The following is a 19,203-nucleotide window of genomic DNA, read 5'->3' as shown; positions in this document are numbered from 1 at the left end:
AACTTGGGCTCTCGAGGTGTTTTGGACTTCAACTCCTATCATTCCTAACAGCCTCAGGCCCTTTCCTTTTTCCCCTCAGCCGCTCAGTATAAGAAGGCCTCAGTGTTAGTTCACCTCAGTGTGTGAGAGAGGTGTTAGTCTGAGAGAGCCCTCAGTGGGAGAAAGGCCTCAGCGTGAGGTAGGTCTCAGTATTAGTATGCCTCAGTATGAAGAGGGCCTGGTGTGAGAAGCTCTGGTTAAAGGCCTCTAGTGTGTGTGTGTGTGTGTGTGTGTGTGTTATTTTAATTTGTTATCAAGCGTGTTTGTCAGAAAAATTAAATATTAAATAGTTGTTTTTAATTACAAACGTGTCAAGCACTGAAAGGGTTAAATGGATGCAATCACTCAGCAAAAGCTGCAGTTCAATATAAACAGGTGTACCTGTAGCTTAGTAGGCCTCTGTCCATGAGAGGTCTCTGTGGAGGAAGGGCCTCAGTGTGTTAGTAAGCCTCAGTATGAAGTAGACCTCAGTGTTAGTTCTCCTCAGTGGGAGAAAGGCCTCAGTCTGAAAGCCCTCAGTATGAGAAGGACTCAGCGGCCTTCAAAACCATAGACCACTGTATCCTTCTGGGGCGCCTCGTGGGGATGGGTCTTGGGGGTACTGTTCTGCAGTGGCTCCAGTCCTTCCTGGAGGCTCGTACCCAGAAGTTGTTGCTGGGGGACTCCTGCTCGGCCCCACAGCCATTGTCCTGTGGGGTCCCGCAGGGCTCAGTATTGTCCCCCATGTTGTTTAACATCTACATGAACCCGCTGGGTGAGATCATCCGGAGTTTTGGAGTTTGATGCCATCTGTATGCAGATAACATCCAACTCTATCACTCATTTCCACCAGATGCTAAGGAGGCTGTCCAAGTCCTGAACCGGTGTGTGCAGGTACAGCTGTACCAGGAGCTCCAATTTTGTTTGCTTTGCATTGAATGTTTGTTGTAGTCCTAAGTTTCAGGGCTCTGCAGATAGGTGGCTTCTTTTGGCTGCAACCATAGGGCAAGCCACCTGTCAATTATAGTTAGGTTCTCTGGTCCTGCCCCCTTTTTGGGTTTTGGAGGGAATAGGAGCCAGTTTGGGTTCAGTCCACACAGAGAAGCCTTTCATGCAGGACATAATACCAAGAGCTCCTGTAGAAAGCTTCATTTTCTACGGCTTGGCCGGTGAGATATACAGCCCACAGCTTGGCTGGGGTTATACAGCCCTACAGCTCCTTTGCTGAAGGACTTCAGTCAGCCATCACGGAAACCTGAATTCCTTTCCCCCTGGAAGTCTCCAAAGCTCTGCTTGGTAAGAGTCACTCGCGGAAGCCAGCAGCAGTTGGTACCGGGTGCAGGGGCTCCATGCCTACAGAGGCAAAGACAGTCTGCCCAGATTAGAAGTTAAGGATTTCCCCATTAGTTAAAATACAGTTATGAAGATAGTGCCTGTTCCCAGTGGACAAGATTGAGAGAGAGCCAATAGACCATTAAGAAAGCCTTGAAGTACCTGTTTGTTTTCAATAATAAAGAACTTTGTTAAACCTTTGAGCAATCTAAAGACTCTGTTTAAGGAAATCCAAAGGCCTTTAATCTGAGGCAGCCCCGGCGTCCCGTTGGACACACATAATTTATGTCCTGTCTACAGTCTTATGTGACAGCACACGGTGCCTGGCCGCTGTGACGGTCTGGATGAGGGCAAGCAAATTGAAGTTGAATCCAGACGAGACAGAGGTCCTCCTGGTCAGTTGAAAGGCCGAACAGGATATAGGGTCGCAACCTGTGCTGGATGGGGTTACACAGGGTCACAGCTTGGGGGTCCTCCTGGACTCATCACTGAGCCGGAATCCCAGATTGCAGCGGTGGCCAGGGGAGCATTCGCACAATGAAAACTTGTGCGCCAGCTACGCTCGTACCTTAGGAAGTCAGACTTGGCCACAGTGGTCCATGCTCTCATTACATCTAGGATAGACTACTGCAACGTACTCTACGTGGGGTTGCCTTTGAAGACTGCTCAGAAGTTTCAAATAGTCCAACAAGAGGCAGCCAGATTAATAACTGGGGCGGCATACAGGGAGCACACAATTCCCATGTTACGCCAGCTCCACTGGCTTCCAGTTTGCTACCGGGCACAATTCAAAGTGCTGGCTTTGGCCTATAAAGCCCTAAATGGCCCCGGCATCAGACTTTGGTCAGAGAAGACCCCGGGTGGTATTTCCAACTGAAGCGGCTGAGGGGGAGACGGAAAGGGTCTGAGGCTGTTAGGAATTGTGGGAGTTGAAGTCCAAAACACCTGGAGGGCCCAAGTTTTCCCATGCCTGGTCTATACAATTGTACCAGTTTCCGGTAACTCACAATTTTAGTTGATGTTAAAACATCCCAACTTCTCTCTGCCTCCTGCTCTCCTCGTTTCCTGAGCTTACTTCCATTTCTGCAAAACGCGTTCAAAAGACAGAAGTAGTGCTTGAACTCAGTTTACCGGTACTTGTGTTTCTCAACCTTCCTAATGCCGCAACCCTCATGTGGTGGTGATCCCCAACCATAAAATTATTTTCATTAATACTTCATTACTGTTATGAATTCAAATGTAAATATCTGAGATGCAGGATGTATTTTCACACGCTGGACCAAATTTGGTACAAATAGGCAGTTGGTCATGGGGGTTCTGTGTGCCAATTTTGGTCCAGATCCGTCATTGGTGGTGGTCACAGTGTCTATGAATGTAAGTGAACATATTGTAAGCCATATTCCATTACAAGTGGTGGTAGAGCTTTTGGGATTTGTTAATTAAAGAATCCCCATAACCTTTTCATGCACCTGTCATATGTTCTGCAGTTGATGGTGCTTGGTGATGGAAAGGTTAATGTAAGTATTAGTTCTAAAGGGTTTAGTAATCTGTAAGTAAGAGTTCATGGGTGAAAGCAATTAAGGGTGGAGGTACGCAAGACATAGGTTGCAGCTGGGTGTTTGTGGATATAAGGAGCTAGCCTTGGGACTGATCTTCGGGAGAAAAGTATTTGTTGTATTTTGATGGTGGATGCTGCTGGTTTTCCCCCCAGGTCTGTTGGATTTTCGGTATCGTGACCTGTCTCCTGTAATCTTGGAACCCTGGAACCTTTGGATTGGCTTTTGACTACGGTATAGACTCTCGATCCCTGGATTTTGTTTATTGAACTCTCAGCGTTTGACCACTGGACTGGACCTTCTGACTACGGTGTAGCTTTTGCTATCAGTGTTTGTTTATTCTGTGGCTGAGTGCTATCTTTATGTTTTATTAGGTTCTTGTGGGTTTTTTCGGGCTATAGGGCCATGTTCTAGAGGCATTTCTCCTGACGTTTCGCCTGCATCTATGGCAAGCATCCTCAGAGGTAGTGAGGTCTGTTGGAAGTAGGACAATGGGTTTATATATCTGTGGAATGGCTGGGGTGGGGCAAAGAGCTCTTCTCTGCTGGAGCTAGGTGTGAATGTTTCAACTGACCACCTTCATTAGCATTTGAAGGCCTGCCTGAGCCTGGGAAAATGTTTTGTTGAGAGGTGTTAAGCTGTGCCTGGTTGTTTCCTCTCTGCTGTTTTTGCTGTTGTAATTTTAGAGTTTTTTTTAATACTGGTAGCCAGATTTTGTTCATTTTCATGGTCTCTTCCTTTCTGTTGAAATTGTCCACATGCTTGTGGATTTCAATGGCTTCTCTGTGTAGTCTGACATGGTGGTTGTTGGTGTGGTCCAGCATTTCTGTGTTCTCAAATAATATACAGCAGGCACAGCTAAACACCTCTCAACAGGAGATTTTTCCAGGCTCAGGCAGGCCTTCAAATGCTAATGAAGGTGGTCAGTTGAAACATTCACACCTAGCTCCAGCAGACAAGGGTTCTTTGTCCCACCCTGGTCATTCCACAGATATATAAACCCATTGTCCTGTTTCCAACAGACCTCACTACCTCTGAGGATGCTTGCCATAGATGCAGGCGAAACGTCAGGAGAAATGCCTCTAAAACATGGCCCTATAGCCTGAAAAAAACCTACAAGAACCTAGTGATTCCAGCCATGAAAGCCTTCGACAATTTGTGTTTTATATTTTGGTGTATTAAAACAGCCAGCAAGTAAGTGCTGTTTTAATTGAACAACCTGAGTCCTGCTACATGCACAATGGAGGACCTCCTTGTGGCAACACCAGAGGCACTCCAAATGGCCAGATACTGGTCAAATGACATCTAATCAACTACCAAGCTTGCAAACTTTGTGTTTTTTTCTGTTTGTTTGTTTTGTTAAAAACGTAATACAAATGTCTGGTTGCTCCTGACACGATAAATAAATTAAACTGTTTGATAATACTGGGAGTTTGGTTCATCTCTACCTAAATAAGGCAGAGCCCTGGCAACGTGACAGCACCATAGGAAAGAGTAAGAAAAGGTTATGGAAGAGGCAGTGGGTGTCAGAGCAACCAGTCCATTATATTACATTTCTAACAGAACAAAGCAAACAGACAGAAAAATACAAAACTTGTGAGTTTGGTAGTTGGTTAAATGTCCTTTGACCTGTATCTGGCCACTTGGAGTGCCTCCGGTGTTGCTACAAGAAGGTCCTCCATTGTGCATGTGGCTGGGCTCAGGGTGCATTGCAGCAGGTGGTCAGTGGTTTGCTCTTCTCTGCACTCGCATGTCGAGGATTCCACTTTGTAGCCCCATTTCTGAAGGTTGGCTCTGCATCTCGTGGTGCCAGAGCACAGTCTGTTCAGCGCCTTCCAAGTCGCCCAGTCTTCTGTGTGCCCAGGAGGGAGTTTCTCATTTGGTATCAGCCATTAGTTGAGGTGCTGGGTTTGAGCCTGCCACTTTTGGACTCTCGCTTGCTGAGGTGTTCCAGCGAGTGTCTCTGTAGATCTTAGAAAACTATGTCTAGATTTAAGTCGTTGACGTGCTGGCTGATACCCAAACAGGGGATGAGCTGGAGATAACTCTGCCTTGGTCCTTTCACTATTGGCTGCCACTTCCCGGCGGATGTCAGGTGGTGCAATACCGGCTAAGCAGTGTAATTTCTCCAGTGGTGTAGGGCGCAGACACCCCGTGATAATGCGGCATGTCTCATTAAGAGCCACATCCACTGTTTTAGTGTGGTGAGATGAGTTCCACACTGGGCATGCATACTCAGCAGCAGAGTAGCACAGCGCAAGGGCAGATGTCTTCACTGTATCTGGTTGTGATCCCCAGGTTGTGCCAGTCAGCTTTCGTATGATATTGTTTCTGGCACCCACTTTTTGCTTGATGTTCAGGCAGTGCTTCTTGTAGGTAAGAGCACGGTCCAGAGTGACTCCCAGGTATTTGGGTACGCTGCAATGCTCCAGTGGGGCACCCAAATACCTGGGAGTCACTCTGGACCGTGCTCTGAGGTGGGATCATGTAAATTCCACACAAATGGAAAGAGTCAGAAAGACTGAGGTGTTTGTGGTGGAGGAAACACATGTAAACTAGGATGAAATGGTCCCCGTATGAAAACTTTAACTTGGGTGGTGGGCAGTCTTATGTTTGTGTAGGACACTGTCAGGGGTTGTACATGTTCACAATGCTCGCTATAACCTGCAATGTCATTGGAAGGAGGTTCTTTGGTGGCTCCTCATAGGTGGGGATCATAGTTGTTTGTGGATGTGAAAGTGGGCACCCCAGCCACATACAAACATACATATTTTCATTTTTATTATGTGTATAGGTTAGCAAACACTGCCTTTGTCACAAGGAGGGTTACACAGGACTTTACTGACAGATTGACATTCTTCACTGGCTAAAACCAGTGTCCAGAGAAGAAGGGAATAAAGTCTCTAGGCCTGAGGTATGACTTCCGTTCAGATGAACATTTATCTGTCCACTTCACCAAAAACAATATCCTGGGTGCCTGCGGAGGTGAAGGAGAGACAGAAATTAGCATTTTTAAAACAATATCGGAGTCTCCAACCCAGTCCTCTTGAGATGTATTGGGTCTACTGACCTCAACCAGCACCCTCTGGAAAGTTAGCTTAGCCAGGTTCAAAGAAAAAATGATAAGACACCCTGGTAGCTAAAGATCTCCCTCAAATTAAGAAAAACAGAGTTTGGAAAGTTATTTTAAATTAGTATAAAACTGATAAAATAGAAGGTGTGCAGGCGGCTAAATATCTTTTGACCAAAAAAGGGCAACAGCAACGGCATTGTCTGTAGCCTCCAACAATTCCTCCTCTGTACATGAGGCAGGGCATAGTGGACAAGCATACAGATTCAGAGTTTTCTCTTCTGCTCCACGGTCACACAAGGTGTGGGATTCTTTTAGGTCATGCCATTTTGCCAGGTTGTCTTTTGATCTGCCCACTCCGCTTCTGAGTCTATTCATGGACTTCCAGGTTGCCCATTCTTGGTTGCCAATTCTTGGCAAATAATTAGCGGTTTATTAGTAAACTAGCTGTCCCCTGCCACACATTGCTGTGGCCCAGTCTGTGTATATGTGTTTTCTGTGTGTATATTTGTGTGTGTGTATGTATGTATATATATGTGTGTGTGTGTGTGTGTGTGTGGTTGGGTGTGGTTTTGCGCATGTGTTGTAATTTTTGTTTTTTTGGCTTTTTAAGTCTCTTCTGCTGTGTTTTTCGGTGTTTTTATGAATGATGGTCACTCATTGGCCTGACAGTGTCTTGTGTCCAAATTTGGTGTCAATTCACCCAATGGTTTTTGAGTTACTGTATATACTCGAGTATAAGCCTAGTTTTTCAGCCCCTTTTTTAGCCTGAAAAAGCTCCCCTCGGCTTATACTTGAGTCAAGGTTATTTATTATTTTACTCTGTTATTAGTATTATTTTTATTTCATGTATTATTTTACTCTCTTTATTATTATTACATTTACAGTATTTTACCTTATTATTATTACATTTATTATTTTACTCTATTTATGATTATTATTACATTTATTATTTTACTTTTATTACTATTGCATTTATTTTTTCACTCTTTTATTACATTTATTATTCTACTCTATTATTACTGTTATTATTGCATTTTCATTATTTTACTTTATTATTATTATATTTATTATTTTACTCTCTTTATTATTGTTGGAAGGATACATAAGTATATTTACAATGAAGATATGTAATGATTTAATCAGTTGGGCAGTCTTATCTCAAATTACAGTTTTATGTAAAATTAAAAAAACATTTCACCTCCTGATACCTCAATTAATGTAATTTTATTGGTATCTATTTTTATTTTTAAATTTACCTGTAGCGGCTGCATTTCCCACCCTCGGCTTATACTCGAGTCAATATGTTTTCCCAGTTTTTTGTGGTAAAATTAGGTGCCTCGGCTTATATTCGAGCCAGCTTATACTCGAGTATATACGGTATGTTAATCCCACAAACGAACATTACATTTTTATTTATACAGATTACTAATAAACCCGTAAATAATGAGAGGTTTATTAGTATACATATTTGGTGATTGGTGATTTTATTATTATATTTATTAGTATATGTATTTGGTGCCACTGGTGGCGCAGCACGATAAACTGCTGAGGTGCTGAAATTGCTGACCGAAAGGTTGGCGGTTCAAATCCGGGGAGCAGTGTGAGCTCCTGTTGTTAGCCCCAGCTTCTACCAACCTAGCAGTTTGAAAACATGCAAATGTGAGTAGATCAATAGGTAATGCTTCGGTGGGAAGGTAACGGCGCTCCATGTAGTCATGCCGGCCACATGATCTTGGAGGCGTCTATGGACAACACTGGCTCTTTGACTTAGAAATGGAGAGGAGCACCACACCCCCGAGTCAGACACGATTAGACTTAATGTCAAGGGAAGACAATGTATTGTCGAAGGCTTTCATGGCCGGAATCACTGGGTTGTTGTAGGTTTTTTTGGGCTGTATGGCCATGGTCTGGAGGCATTCTCTCCTGACGTTTTGTCTGCAACTATGGCAAGCATCCTCAGAGGTAGTGAGGTCTGTTGGAACTGACCTCACTACTTCTGAGGATGCTTGCCATAGATGCAGGCGAAACGTCAGAAGAAAATGCCTCTAGACTATGGCCATACAGCCCGAAAAAACCTACAACTCCTCAAGGGGAAACATTTAAAATGTTTAAAAGCAATGCTTTTGGATTTGGAAAGATTAGCCGTTTACGAGAAACGTTGCCCGGGGGACGCCCGACTGTATTTACTCAGTCTTCAAGGAGGCTCTTTCTGTGTCCACATAAATTTAGTACACATAAATCAAGGAAAAGCTTTAAGAGAACTACCTCTTGGCAACTTCCCAACTGGATGGTCCCCCACGAGAGAGGGTCTTCCTCCAGGGACAAACCAAGAATGGGCAACCTGGAAGTCCCTGAATTTATTCTTATAATAATATATTATATTATATTGTAAGTATGTGATGTATTGGCGAATAATGTGTGCAGATCCCAGTAGGGTGTCCTTTTGCAGCTGACAGATGGTAATTTTGTCAGCGCCAATTGTGTTTAAGTGCAGGCCAAGGTCTTTAGGCACTGCACCCAGTGTGCCGATCACCACTGGGACCACCTTTAGTGGCTAATGCCACAGTCTTTGCAGTTCAATCTTTAAATCCTCATATCGTGTTAGCTTTTCCAGTTGTTTCTCTTCAATCTTCAAATAATAATAATAATAGACTTGTGATTTTGTGATACGAAATCCAGCATATAGATCTCGTTTGCTGTGACATACTGTGCTTTTGTGTCAATAATAATAATAATAATAATAATAATAATATTCGACTTGTGATTTTGTGATACGAAATCCAGCATATAGATCTTGTTTGCTGTGACATACTGTGCTTTTGTGTCAATAGTAATAATAATAATAATAATAATAATAATATTCGACTTGTGATTTTGTGATACGAAATCCAGCATATAGATCTCGTTTGCTGTGACAATACTGTGCTTTTGCGTCAATAATAATAATAATATTCGACTTGTGATTTTGTGACACGAAATCCAGCATATAGATCTCGTTTGCTGTGACAATACTGTGATTTTGTGTCAATAATAATAATAATACTTTATTTATACCCCGCCACCATCTTCCCAAGGGGACTTGGGGCGGCTTACATGAGGCCAAGCCCAACAATACATCAGTAAACACATCATATTGTATATTTTGAGATTTTAATAGTGTTGTATTGGTTTGATTGTGAGCTGCTTCGAGTCTCTTTTTTCAGAGAGTCCAAAAGCAGGATGCAAATGAAAAATGAAACGAAACCTACCTATGATGGCCACAACATCTGCCAGCATATGGCCTTGCGACATCTTATCCAAGCCAGCCTGCAAACGGGGAATGAGGAAGTGGGACGGAGAAGACAAGAAATATTTTGAAATCACCATTAAGACTGATGTTGTCATCATTATTATTATACAATCTCAGCTTAAGGAGCTCCCGGTGATGCAGTGGGTTAAACCGCTGAGCTGCTGAACTTGTTGATTGAAAGGTTTGAAGGTTGCAGGTTTGAATCCGGGAAGCGGAGTGAGCTCCCGATGTTAGCCCCAGCTTCTGCCAACCTAGCAGTTCGAAAACATGCAAATGTGAGTAGATCAATAGGTATTGCTCAGGCGGGAACGTAACAGCGCTCCATGCAGTTATGCCAGCCACATGACCTAGGAGGTGTCTATGGACAACGCTGGCTCTTTGGTTTAGAAGTGGAGATGAGCACCAATCCCCAGAGTTTGACATGACTGGACTTAATGTCAGCTTAACTTAGAAACCTCTAGAAATCTCCGTTAAACAAAAATGAAACTCAAGAAGAACGTGACAAAGGAAGTAAGGACACTTCCTCGCTATACTGTTCTCTTGTAGCCCAGAAGGAAGGGTGACTAATGAGAAATAGGTCTGAAGCAAGCTGGGAAATTCCCCCCATAAACTGACATTTCCAATGTTGCTGCTCCGAAATAATGAATGCTGTTGTCATCAGGTTCTGGGAAAGAGATACTACACATAGCCCATGGCCAGATAGAGCATGGGAACTACAGCCCAACACTATTGAAATGGAACATTTTTTTACCCCAATAATAATAATAATAACAACTGTATATACTCGAGTATAAGCCTCCTTTTTAGGCTAAAAAAGTTCTCCTAGGCCCGTGATGGCGAACCTATGACACGCGTGTCAGTACTGACACGCGTAGCCATTTCTACTGACACGTGCCCGCTGAATATTATTTGTTTATTTATTTTATGCCATTTTAAAAAATAAATAGGAAAGAAATTATTATTTTGCAATGTCACCTAAATATTAAGGAGTTTCATATTTAAACTGAATGATAAATACTATTACTTTGCTATATTATTCAAATATTAAAATGCATTAAATTAAATGTCAAATTTAAAAATATTTAATTATTATTAACATTTTGGTAACATTGCAAAATAATATTGGTTTATTTAATTATTAAGTAAACGAATATTATTTTGCATTGTTTCCTAAATATTAAGGAGTTACATATTTAAATTAAATTAAATGATAAATAATACTTTGCTATGTTTCTCAAATATTTCAGAATGCCTTAAATGAAATGGTAAATTGAATTTTAATTTGACATTTAATTTAATGCATTTTAATTTAATGCATTTTAAATATTTTTAATATATGCCTTTATATATATATATATATATATATATATATGCCTTAAATGAAATGGTAAATTAAATATCAAAATATTATTTTGCAATGTTACTTTATTGTTATTGCATTATTATTATTATTATTATTATTATTATTAGAAATACATTAAATAGCATATTAAATGCTAGAAATACATTTAAATTAAATTAAAAATAAATAATATTTTGTTGGGTTTGTAAAATTATATCTTTATTAAACACTCCAAAAAGGATATTACTTACATAAAGAGAGGTAGAACAACATGATAAGAGAGAAAGTGGGAATTACAATTATATATATTTTGTCATTTAAACTAAATATTGCGAAATTATGGTTTTTTCTTGAAGTGACACACCACCTGAATTATGCTCAGGTTTTTTTTTTTGGCGAATTTTGACACACCACACTCAAAAGGTTGCCCATCACTGTCCTAGGCTGATATTCGAGTCAAGGTTATTCATTATTTTACTCTGTTATTAGTATTATTTTTATTACATTTACTAGCTGTCCCCTGCCACGCGTTGCTGTGGCCCAGTCTGTTGATCTGGAAAATAAAGTAATGAGAAAGTGTTGGTTTCTAATATATGTAATTTCTTTATGTGTGTGGGTAAACAGTATTTATTGTTGTTTCTTTGTCAGTGTTGATGTGGAGAGTGTCTGGTTTGCCTACTCTGGAATATGCAACATATCATAGTCCTTCTTAAGGGGTCCCTTTCAAATCTATGATGCCATATCTGTGTTTGTGTGTGAGAATCATATCTATCTATCTATATTTATGACTGGATGGCTCTTTGTCAGGAGAACTTTGCTTACGTTTCCTTGCCCTGGTCTGGAAGAGAGTTGGACTGGATGGCCTTAAATATTTTCTGTTGGTCATGGGGGTTCTGTGTGGGGAATTTACCCCAATTCTGTCATTGGTGGGATTCAGAATGCTCTTTGATTGTAGGTGAACTATAAATCCCAGTAACTACAAATCCCAATTGTCAAGATCTATTTCCCCTAAATTCCATCTGTGTTCATATTTGGGCATATGGAATATTTGTGCCAAGTTTGGTCCAGATCTATCATTGTTTGAATCCACAGTGCTCTCTGGATGTAGGTGAACTACAACTCCCAAACTCAAGGTCAGTGCCCAGCAAACCCTTCTAGTATTTTCTGTTGGTCATGGGAGCCCTGTGTCCCAAGATTGGTTCAATTCCATCACTGGTGGAGTTCAGAATGCTCTTTGATTATAGGGGAAATATAAACCCCAGCAACTACAACTCCCAAACGACAAACTCAATTTTTTTTTAGTGAAGGACATTGGTTGTTAGGTGCCTTGTGTCCAAATCTGGTGTCAATTTGTCCAACGGTGAAGGACATTGGGTTGTTAGGTGCCTTGTGTCCAAATTTGGTGTCAATTCGTCCAACGGTTTTTGAGTTCTTTGAATACCACAAACAAACATTACATTTTTATTTATATAGATTATTTTACTCTATTTATTATTATTATTACCTTTACATTATTTTCCTGTACTATTATTTTATTACGTTTATTATTTTCCTCTATGTATTATTACATTTACTATTTTACTCTATGTATTATCATTACATTTATTATTTTTACTCTATTACTGTTATTAAATTTCCATTATTTATATTTTTATTAATATTATTATTATTATATTTATTATTTTACTCTCATTATTATTGGAAGGATACGTAAGCACATTGACATTGAAGATGATTAGAATAATGGTTTAATCAGAGTTGGATAGTCTTATCTTAAATTACAATTTTATGTAAATACACAAAAATGTTTAACCTACTGATGATTTTCAGTAGCAGCTGCATTTTTCACCCTCAGCTTATACTCGAGTCAATACATTTTCCAAGTTTCTTGTCGTAAAATTAGGTGCCTCGGCTTATATTCGGGTCGGCTTATACTCGAGTATATACGGTAACACTTTATTTATATTCTGCCCTATTTCCCTAAGAGGACTCAAGGCGGATCACAGTACACATACACAGAAAACATTCAATACCATTTTGAACAGACAAAACAAAAACAGACAGAACAGAAAGGAGGTATGTTGTGTCAGTGTCCAGCTTTTTGACGCCTTGGAGGTTGTGCTCGAATCCAGCCACCAGGGGGAGGGGGTTGTCACTCCATCCTCTATGATGAAGAACCATCAGGACTTCCTCCTTCCTTTAGGACGCAGGGCATTTCCTATGGTGTCGTAAAATATCTCCCTGCCTGTTTAGCGGTACCTAATTTCTCTACTTACAGCTCTAAGCTGTTTTCAAACTGCCTAGGTAAACAGTAAGCTGGGCTGACAGTTGGGAGCTCACACTGACCCAGGGTTTCGAACTGGCAACCTTTCGGTTGGTAGAGATCTGTTCTGAGATCAGAGTGAAGAGAGGGGCCAGGAAGGCAGTTCCATCTTGCCTCCAATATCATCAGTTGGAAGCCTCCCACCACCCCCAGCACCAACCACTGCTCTGCGATCAGATTGAAGAGAGGGGCCAGGAAGGCAGTTCCATCTTGCCTCCAGTATCATCAGTCGCCCCCCGCCCCCCACCAGCACCAACCGCTGCCCTGAGATCAGAGTGAAGAGAGGGCCCAGGAAGGCAGTTCTGTCTTGCCTCCAGTATCATCATTTGGGAGCCCCCCCCCCAGCTGCTCTGGGATCAGAGTGAAGAGAGGGGCCAGGAAGGCAGTTCCATCTTGCCTCCAGTAGCATCAGTCGTCCCCCGCCCCCCACCAGCACCAACCGCTGGTCTGTGATCAGAGTGAAGAGAGGGGCCAGGAAGGCAGTTCCGTCTTGCCTCCAGTATCATCAGCCCCCCACCCCCAGCACCAACCGCTGGTCTGGGATCAAGAGTGAAGAGAGGGGCCAGGAAGGCAGTTCCATCTTGCCTCCAGTATCATCATTTGGGAGCCCCCCCCCCCCCCGCTGCTCTGGGATCAGAGTGAAGAGAGGGGCCAGGAAGGCAGTTCCATCTTGCCTCCAGTAGCATCAGTCGTCCCCCGCCCCCCACCAGCACCAACCGCTGGTCTGTAATCAGAGTGAAGAGAGGGGCCAGGAAGGCAGTTCCATCTTGCCTCCAGTAGCATCAGTCGTCCCCCGCCCCCCACCAGCACCAACCGCTGGTCTGTAATCAGAGTGAAGAGAGGGGCCAGGAAGGCAGTTCCGTCTTGCCTCCAGTATCATCAGCCCCCCATCCCCAGCACCAACCACTGGTCTGGGATCAAGAGTGAAGAGAGGGGCCAGGAAGGCAGTTCCATCTTGCCTCCAGTATCATCAGTTCCCCCCCCCCCCCCCTCCCCAGCACCAAACACTGCTTTGAGAGCAGAGTGAAGAGAGGGGCCAGGAAGGCAGTTCCATCTTGTCTCTGTGCTTATAATATAATATAATATAATATAATATAAATATATTGTATATACATATAATTTTGATAATATTATAATGTAATACAATATAATACTAATAATAATTATATTATTTATGTTAAATGTAATATTTCGAATAATATTACAGTATAATGTTATGGTACAATCTATATAAATGCGATGTGCGGGGCTGGATGAATGCAAAGCTGGGGTGAAAATTGCTGGAAGAAACATTAACAACCTCAGATATGCAGATGACACCACTCTGATGGCCGAAAGCGAGGAGGAGCTGAGGAGCCTTCTAATCAAGGTGAAAGGAGAAAGCGCAAAAGCCGGGTTGCAGCTAAACGTCAAAAAAACCAAGATTATGGCAACAAGAATGATTGACAACTGGAAAATAGAGGGAGAAACCGTGGAGGCCGTGACAGACTTTGTATTTCTAGGCGCAAAGATGAGTGCAGATGCAGACTGTGGCCAGGAAATCAGGAGATGCTTCCTTCTTGGGAGGAGAGCAATGTCCAGTCTCGATAAAATAGTCAAGAGTAGAGACATCACACTGACAAGGAAGATCCATTGCCTAGTCAAAGCCATGGTATTCCCTGTAGTCACCTACGGATGTGAGAGCTGGACCTTAGGGAAGGCTGAGCGAAGGAAGATCGATGCTTTTGAGCTGTGGTGTTGGAGGAAAGTGCTGAGAGTGCCTTGGACTGCGAGAAGATCCAACCAGTCCATCCTCCAGGAAATAAAGCCCGGCTGCTCAATGGAGGGAAGGAGACTAGAGACAAAGTTGAAGTCCTTTGGCCACATCATGAGGAGACAGGAAAGCCTTTGTTGTTCATTCGTTCAGTCGTCTCCGACTCTTCGTGACCTCATGGACCAGCCCACGCCAGAGCTCCCTGTCGGCCGTCACCACCCCCAGCTCCTTCAAGGTCAGTCCAGTCACTTCAAGGATGCCATCCATCCATCTTGCCCTTGGTCGGCCCCTCTTCCTTTTGCCTTCCACTTTCCCCAGCATAATTGTCTTCTCCAGGCTTTCCTGTCTCCTCATGATGTGGCCAAATTCTGAACTCCAGCAACGATGAAATTGAACCAAACTTGGCACACAGTTCTCCCATGACCAGCAGAAAATACTGCAAGGGTTTGGTGGGCAGTGTCCTTTGGTTTTGGAGTTGTAGTTCACCTACATCCAGAGAGCACTGTGGACTCAAGCAATGATGGATCTGGACCAAACTCTACATGAATACTCAATATGCCCAAATGTGAACACTAGTGGAGTTTTGGGAAAATAGAATCTTGACATTTGGGAGTTGTAGTTGCTGAGATTTATAGTTCACCTTCAATCACAGAGCATTCTGAACCCCACCAACGATAGAATTGGGCCAAACCTCCCACACAGAACCCCAATGTGGGCCACAGCAACGCGTGGCAGGGGACGGCTAGTGTAATATAAATGTCGCAAATAAATAAATAAATAAATAGATCTTATCATTGCTGGTGATTTACCAGCTGTGTTAAAGCCCGGCCCTTAACGGTAGTGCTCCAATGGCTTATAGTTTCCTCCTTTTGCCTGGGTGGAGCATGTATAAAGCAGTTCTCTTCTCACATTATTCAAGCCACCAGTTCAAGACCCACTACAAGGTCAACTCCACATTCCCTTATCTATTCCCTTATCTATATTTCGTCTTACCAGATGGGCGAAGCCAGGAGCCTTGATCTTGCAGCGGTAAGGCCTGCTGCTGCCATCAGAGACCAAGTATACGCCAAACTCTCCCTGAAGGACAACAATGCAGAGAAGAGAGGAGAATTATAGAATCATAGAATCAAAGAGTTGGAAGAGACCTCATGGGCCATCCAGTCCAACCCCATTCTGCCAAGAAGCAGGAATATTGCATTCAAATCACCCCTGACAGATAGCCATCCAGCCTCTGCTTAAAAGCTTCCAAAGAAGGAGCCTCCACCACACTTCGGGGCAGAGAGTTCCACTGCTGAACGGCTCTCACAGTCAGGAAGTTCTTCCTAATGTTCAGATGGAATCTCCTCTCTTGTAGTTTGAAGCCATTGTTCCATTGCGTCCTAGTCTCCAAGGAAGCAGAAAACAAGCTTGCTCCCTCCTCCCTGTGGCTTCCTCTCACATATTTATACATGGCTACCATATCTCCTCTCAGCCTTCTCTTCTTCAGGCTAAACATGCCCAGCTCCTTAAGCCGCTCCTCATAGGGCTTGTTCTCCAGATCCTTGATCATTTTAGTCGCCCTCCTCCCCTAATAGCTCCCTGAACTCTCTAATCGAACTCTTTGGCTTCACTGACTTCCCATCTTCTTCTCCTAACTCTCTCCTTCAAACACCAGACCCTGACTAACTTCTTCAAACACCAGAACCTGACTAACTATCAGATTTTTAAAAAAGCACACTTCAAGGCGCTATTTTTTTCCTGCACTTCACCCAAGTTCCGGCCAGCCAATCACAAGGGTTTTCCACATTTCCCTCCAGGCTGCTTCAAAGCTCCTCCCGTGCTATGAAATGACTAACCTAAGATGGTTGCTGCCTCCAGGTACCATACAAAATGGCTGCCAAAACAAAACTGGGCCTAATTCCTGAGCTTATCTGGTCTAAAAGGTAGGCAATTCATCACACTGTGGAACCGTTAGGGCTTTATAGGCTAAAGCCGGCACTTTGAATTTGGCTCTGTAGCCCAATATAATAACTGAAATACCTTTGGAGCCTCAATGGCAGTGTAGGTCGCTCCGGGGGGCACCTGGTAGCCCTCTGTGTACAGCTTGAAGTGGTGGATAAGCGCTTCCATGGAGGTCTGGAAAGAAGAGGAAAAATGGCGGTGTAAAATTCAGACAGAAAAGGAGTTGTGTTTTTCACTTGGGTGGAGGCAAAGACCCACATTTGGCCAGAAGTAGGTGAATTTTACCTTCATCTCTGCCCTTTTGGGAGGAGAGATCTTGGCATCGTCCACCTTGATCTCACCTTCCGGCATCTTGTTCAGAGCCTGCAGGATAATGCGGAGGGACTGGCGCATCTCTTCGACCCGACAGAGATACCTGTTGAGAGAAAATCAAGGGTGTGGTTGGTTTTGGGAAGCAGGCAGGAACAGAGTAAAGTATAACATGGTGAAAACCTTATTTAGGAGAAATAGTATGCAAATAGTATTGCTTGTTTGGTCTCAACCTTCCTAATGCTGGTGACCCCTTAATACAGTTCCTCATGTTGTGGTGACCCTCAACCATAACATTATTTTCAACCTAAACGGTTCTGGCCCAGACTACCTGTCCAAACATATTCTCCTGGTACGAACCATCACGAAACTTAAGATCATCTGGAGAGGCCTGTGCAGAAGTTATTAATACTTTGCATGTTTTAAACTGTATATATATGTGTTTGGGTTAGCTACAGTAACACTGGAGCAGCCTATTTCAGAGAACCTCAGTCAGCGTTATCATGGAGACCAAGGAAAGCTGGCAGAAGGAGGAGTGGGAGGAGCCAGGTGGAGAGAGTTTTGAAAACAGACAGTTGGAGAGTCAGTTGGGAGTTGATTTTGTATCTGAGAGGAGTGAAAGAGTGGAAGTGAAGAGTAGAGTGGGAGAGTGAAGTGTGAAGCAAAGAATTGTGGCTTTGGGAAGCCTGAATAGCTACTGGAGGTTTCTCAGTCTTAGGAGGCTGAAAGGAGAAACATAGCCAGTTTTCTTTAGTCAAGGGAAAGGCTAAAGGATAAGCTTGTTAATTTATTTGATCAAGGAAAGATCAAATAGGGAAGATAGTCCTGTACTGAAACATTGTTTAGTAATAAGAGCTTCACCTCAGTGAGATACTGTGTAACCTGGAAGAGTGAAATGTTTAACTAACCAAGTATTATTCAAAGTTCTATAAATTAAGTTACAACTTGTAACCACACGCTTTGTACTCAATAAACCAGTTAGCTTTTGTTGGAGACAGTCTCATCTCCATCCATTCTGCGTCTGTATTGCCATATCTCACAGTAATACCTCATATCTCACGTTGGTGGCAGTTACCATAGATTACATATAACAATTGTCCTCCACTATACCAGTTGGTGGCAGAATTCAGAGAAATAAACAATAAATCTCCCTCTACTCTCCTGTCACACGACAGCAGCGTGTGCTTTCTCTCCACTCTGATCACCTCCTCGCAAGGCCCTGCTCTCAACCCTAGAATCATAGAATCCTATGTTGATGAATGTTTTGATTTAAGTGTATTGTAATTTTCCAAGTTAATGTTTGTGTGTTAGAAATGCGATGCTATGTAATGCAATGTGCCGAGTTGTAATTCCTGTGTGGAAAGAGTATCATGAAGAGGATAGGCATTCCTATAGAGTTGTAAATCTTAGTGTGGAGAGCTATGTGCGCCGTGCAGCATCGAGTATGTCATATGTCATCACGTCACTGTGGAATGTAAGGAGGTGCTAAATGTAGATAATGTGTTGAAGAAGAACCATGTAGCTGTCGTGAGAGATGGAAGCAAGCCTTTGTTCTGCTTAGCTTCTAGTGTAAATATTATTATTTTCAAAGAGCATTCTGAACCCCACCAATGATAGAATTGGGCCAAACTTCCCAAACAGAACCCCCATGCCTTGAAGAGACTCGTTGGCCTTGCATGCTCTCCCTTGCCTGCACATGTGCACTACGCTTGCTCTCCCCTCCCCACTTGGAGTTTCAGAAATAGCACCCCCACCGCCCCTGACTGAGAGGCTGACCAATCACAGCGGAGGAGGGCTTTTGGTGGGAGGATTCACAGTCTATTTCCAAACAGGAAGAGAAGGACAGGCAGAGAGATCTTCAGCCTTCTCTGCCAAAAGGGTTCCTAAGCCCATCAGAAATATGTTTTCTGATGGTGTTTGGTGACCCCTCTGACCCCAGGTGACCCCAGGTGTCCCAAACCCCAGGTTGAGAAACACTGAGTTAAAAGAATAGTTACATTGAGCTACTATGTCACGTTAATAGATTAATTAAAAACAAAAGAGTCATACCTGTCATAGCAGTCACCTCGCGATCCAATTGGTACGTCAAACTCCACTTGATCGTAGACGTCATAAGGCTGGCTTTTGCGAAGATCCCACTGTATCCCTGAGCCACGGAGCATCACTCCGCTGCCAAGGAAAAAAAGGCATGTCACACAGAATGCACGAAAGCCAGATTCAATTTACTTTCTTCTGGTTAGTTACATATATTCCGAATAGACTACTGC

General features: G+C 42.9%; 1 protein-coding gene across 1 annotated transcript in view; it reads right to left on the bottom strand.

Moving 5' to 3' along the window:
• Positions 1-5,670: 5,670 nt before the first annotated feature.
• Positions 5,671-19,203, bottom strand: part of NDUFS2 (NADH:ubiquinone oxidoreductase core subunit S2) — a 36,861-nt gene continuing 23,328 nt past the window's right edge. Inside the window, exons 9-14 of the mRNA XM_067472454.1 lie at positions 18,986-19,105; positions 16,913-17,042; positions 16,706-16,801; positions 15,680-15,763; positions 9,228-9,285; positions 5,671-5,883 (exon numbers count right to left, since the gene is read on the bottom strand). Of these exons, the coding sequence (XP_067328555.1) occupies positions 5,846-5,883; positions 9,228-9,285; positions 15,680-15,763; positions 16,706-16,801; positions 16,913-17,042; positions 18,986-19,105 (526 nt within the window). The 3' untranslated portion in view covers positions 5,671-5,845. The remainder of the gene's footprint in view (positions 5,884-9,227; positions 9,286-15,679; positions 15,764-16,705; positions 16,802-16,912; positions 17,043-18,985; positions 19,106-19,203) is intronic.

The sequence above is a fragment of the Anolis sagrei genome, chromosome 12 (assembly GCF_037176765.1).
Source record: "Anolis sagrei isolate rAnoSag1 chromosome 12, rAnoSag1.mat, whole genome shotgun sequence".
Classification (NCBI taxonomy): Eukaryota; Metazoa; Chordata; class Lepidosauria; order Squamata; family Dactyloidae; genus Anolis; species Anolis sagrei.
This window is presented reverse-complemented; position numbering and strand designations above follow the sequence as displayed.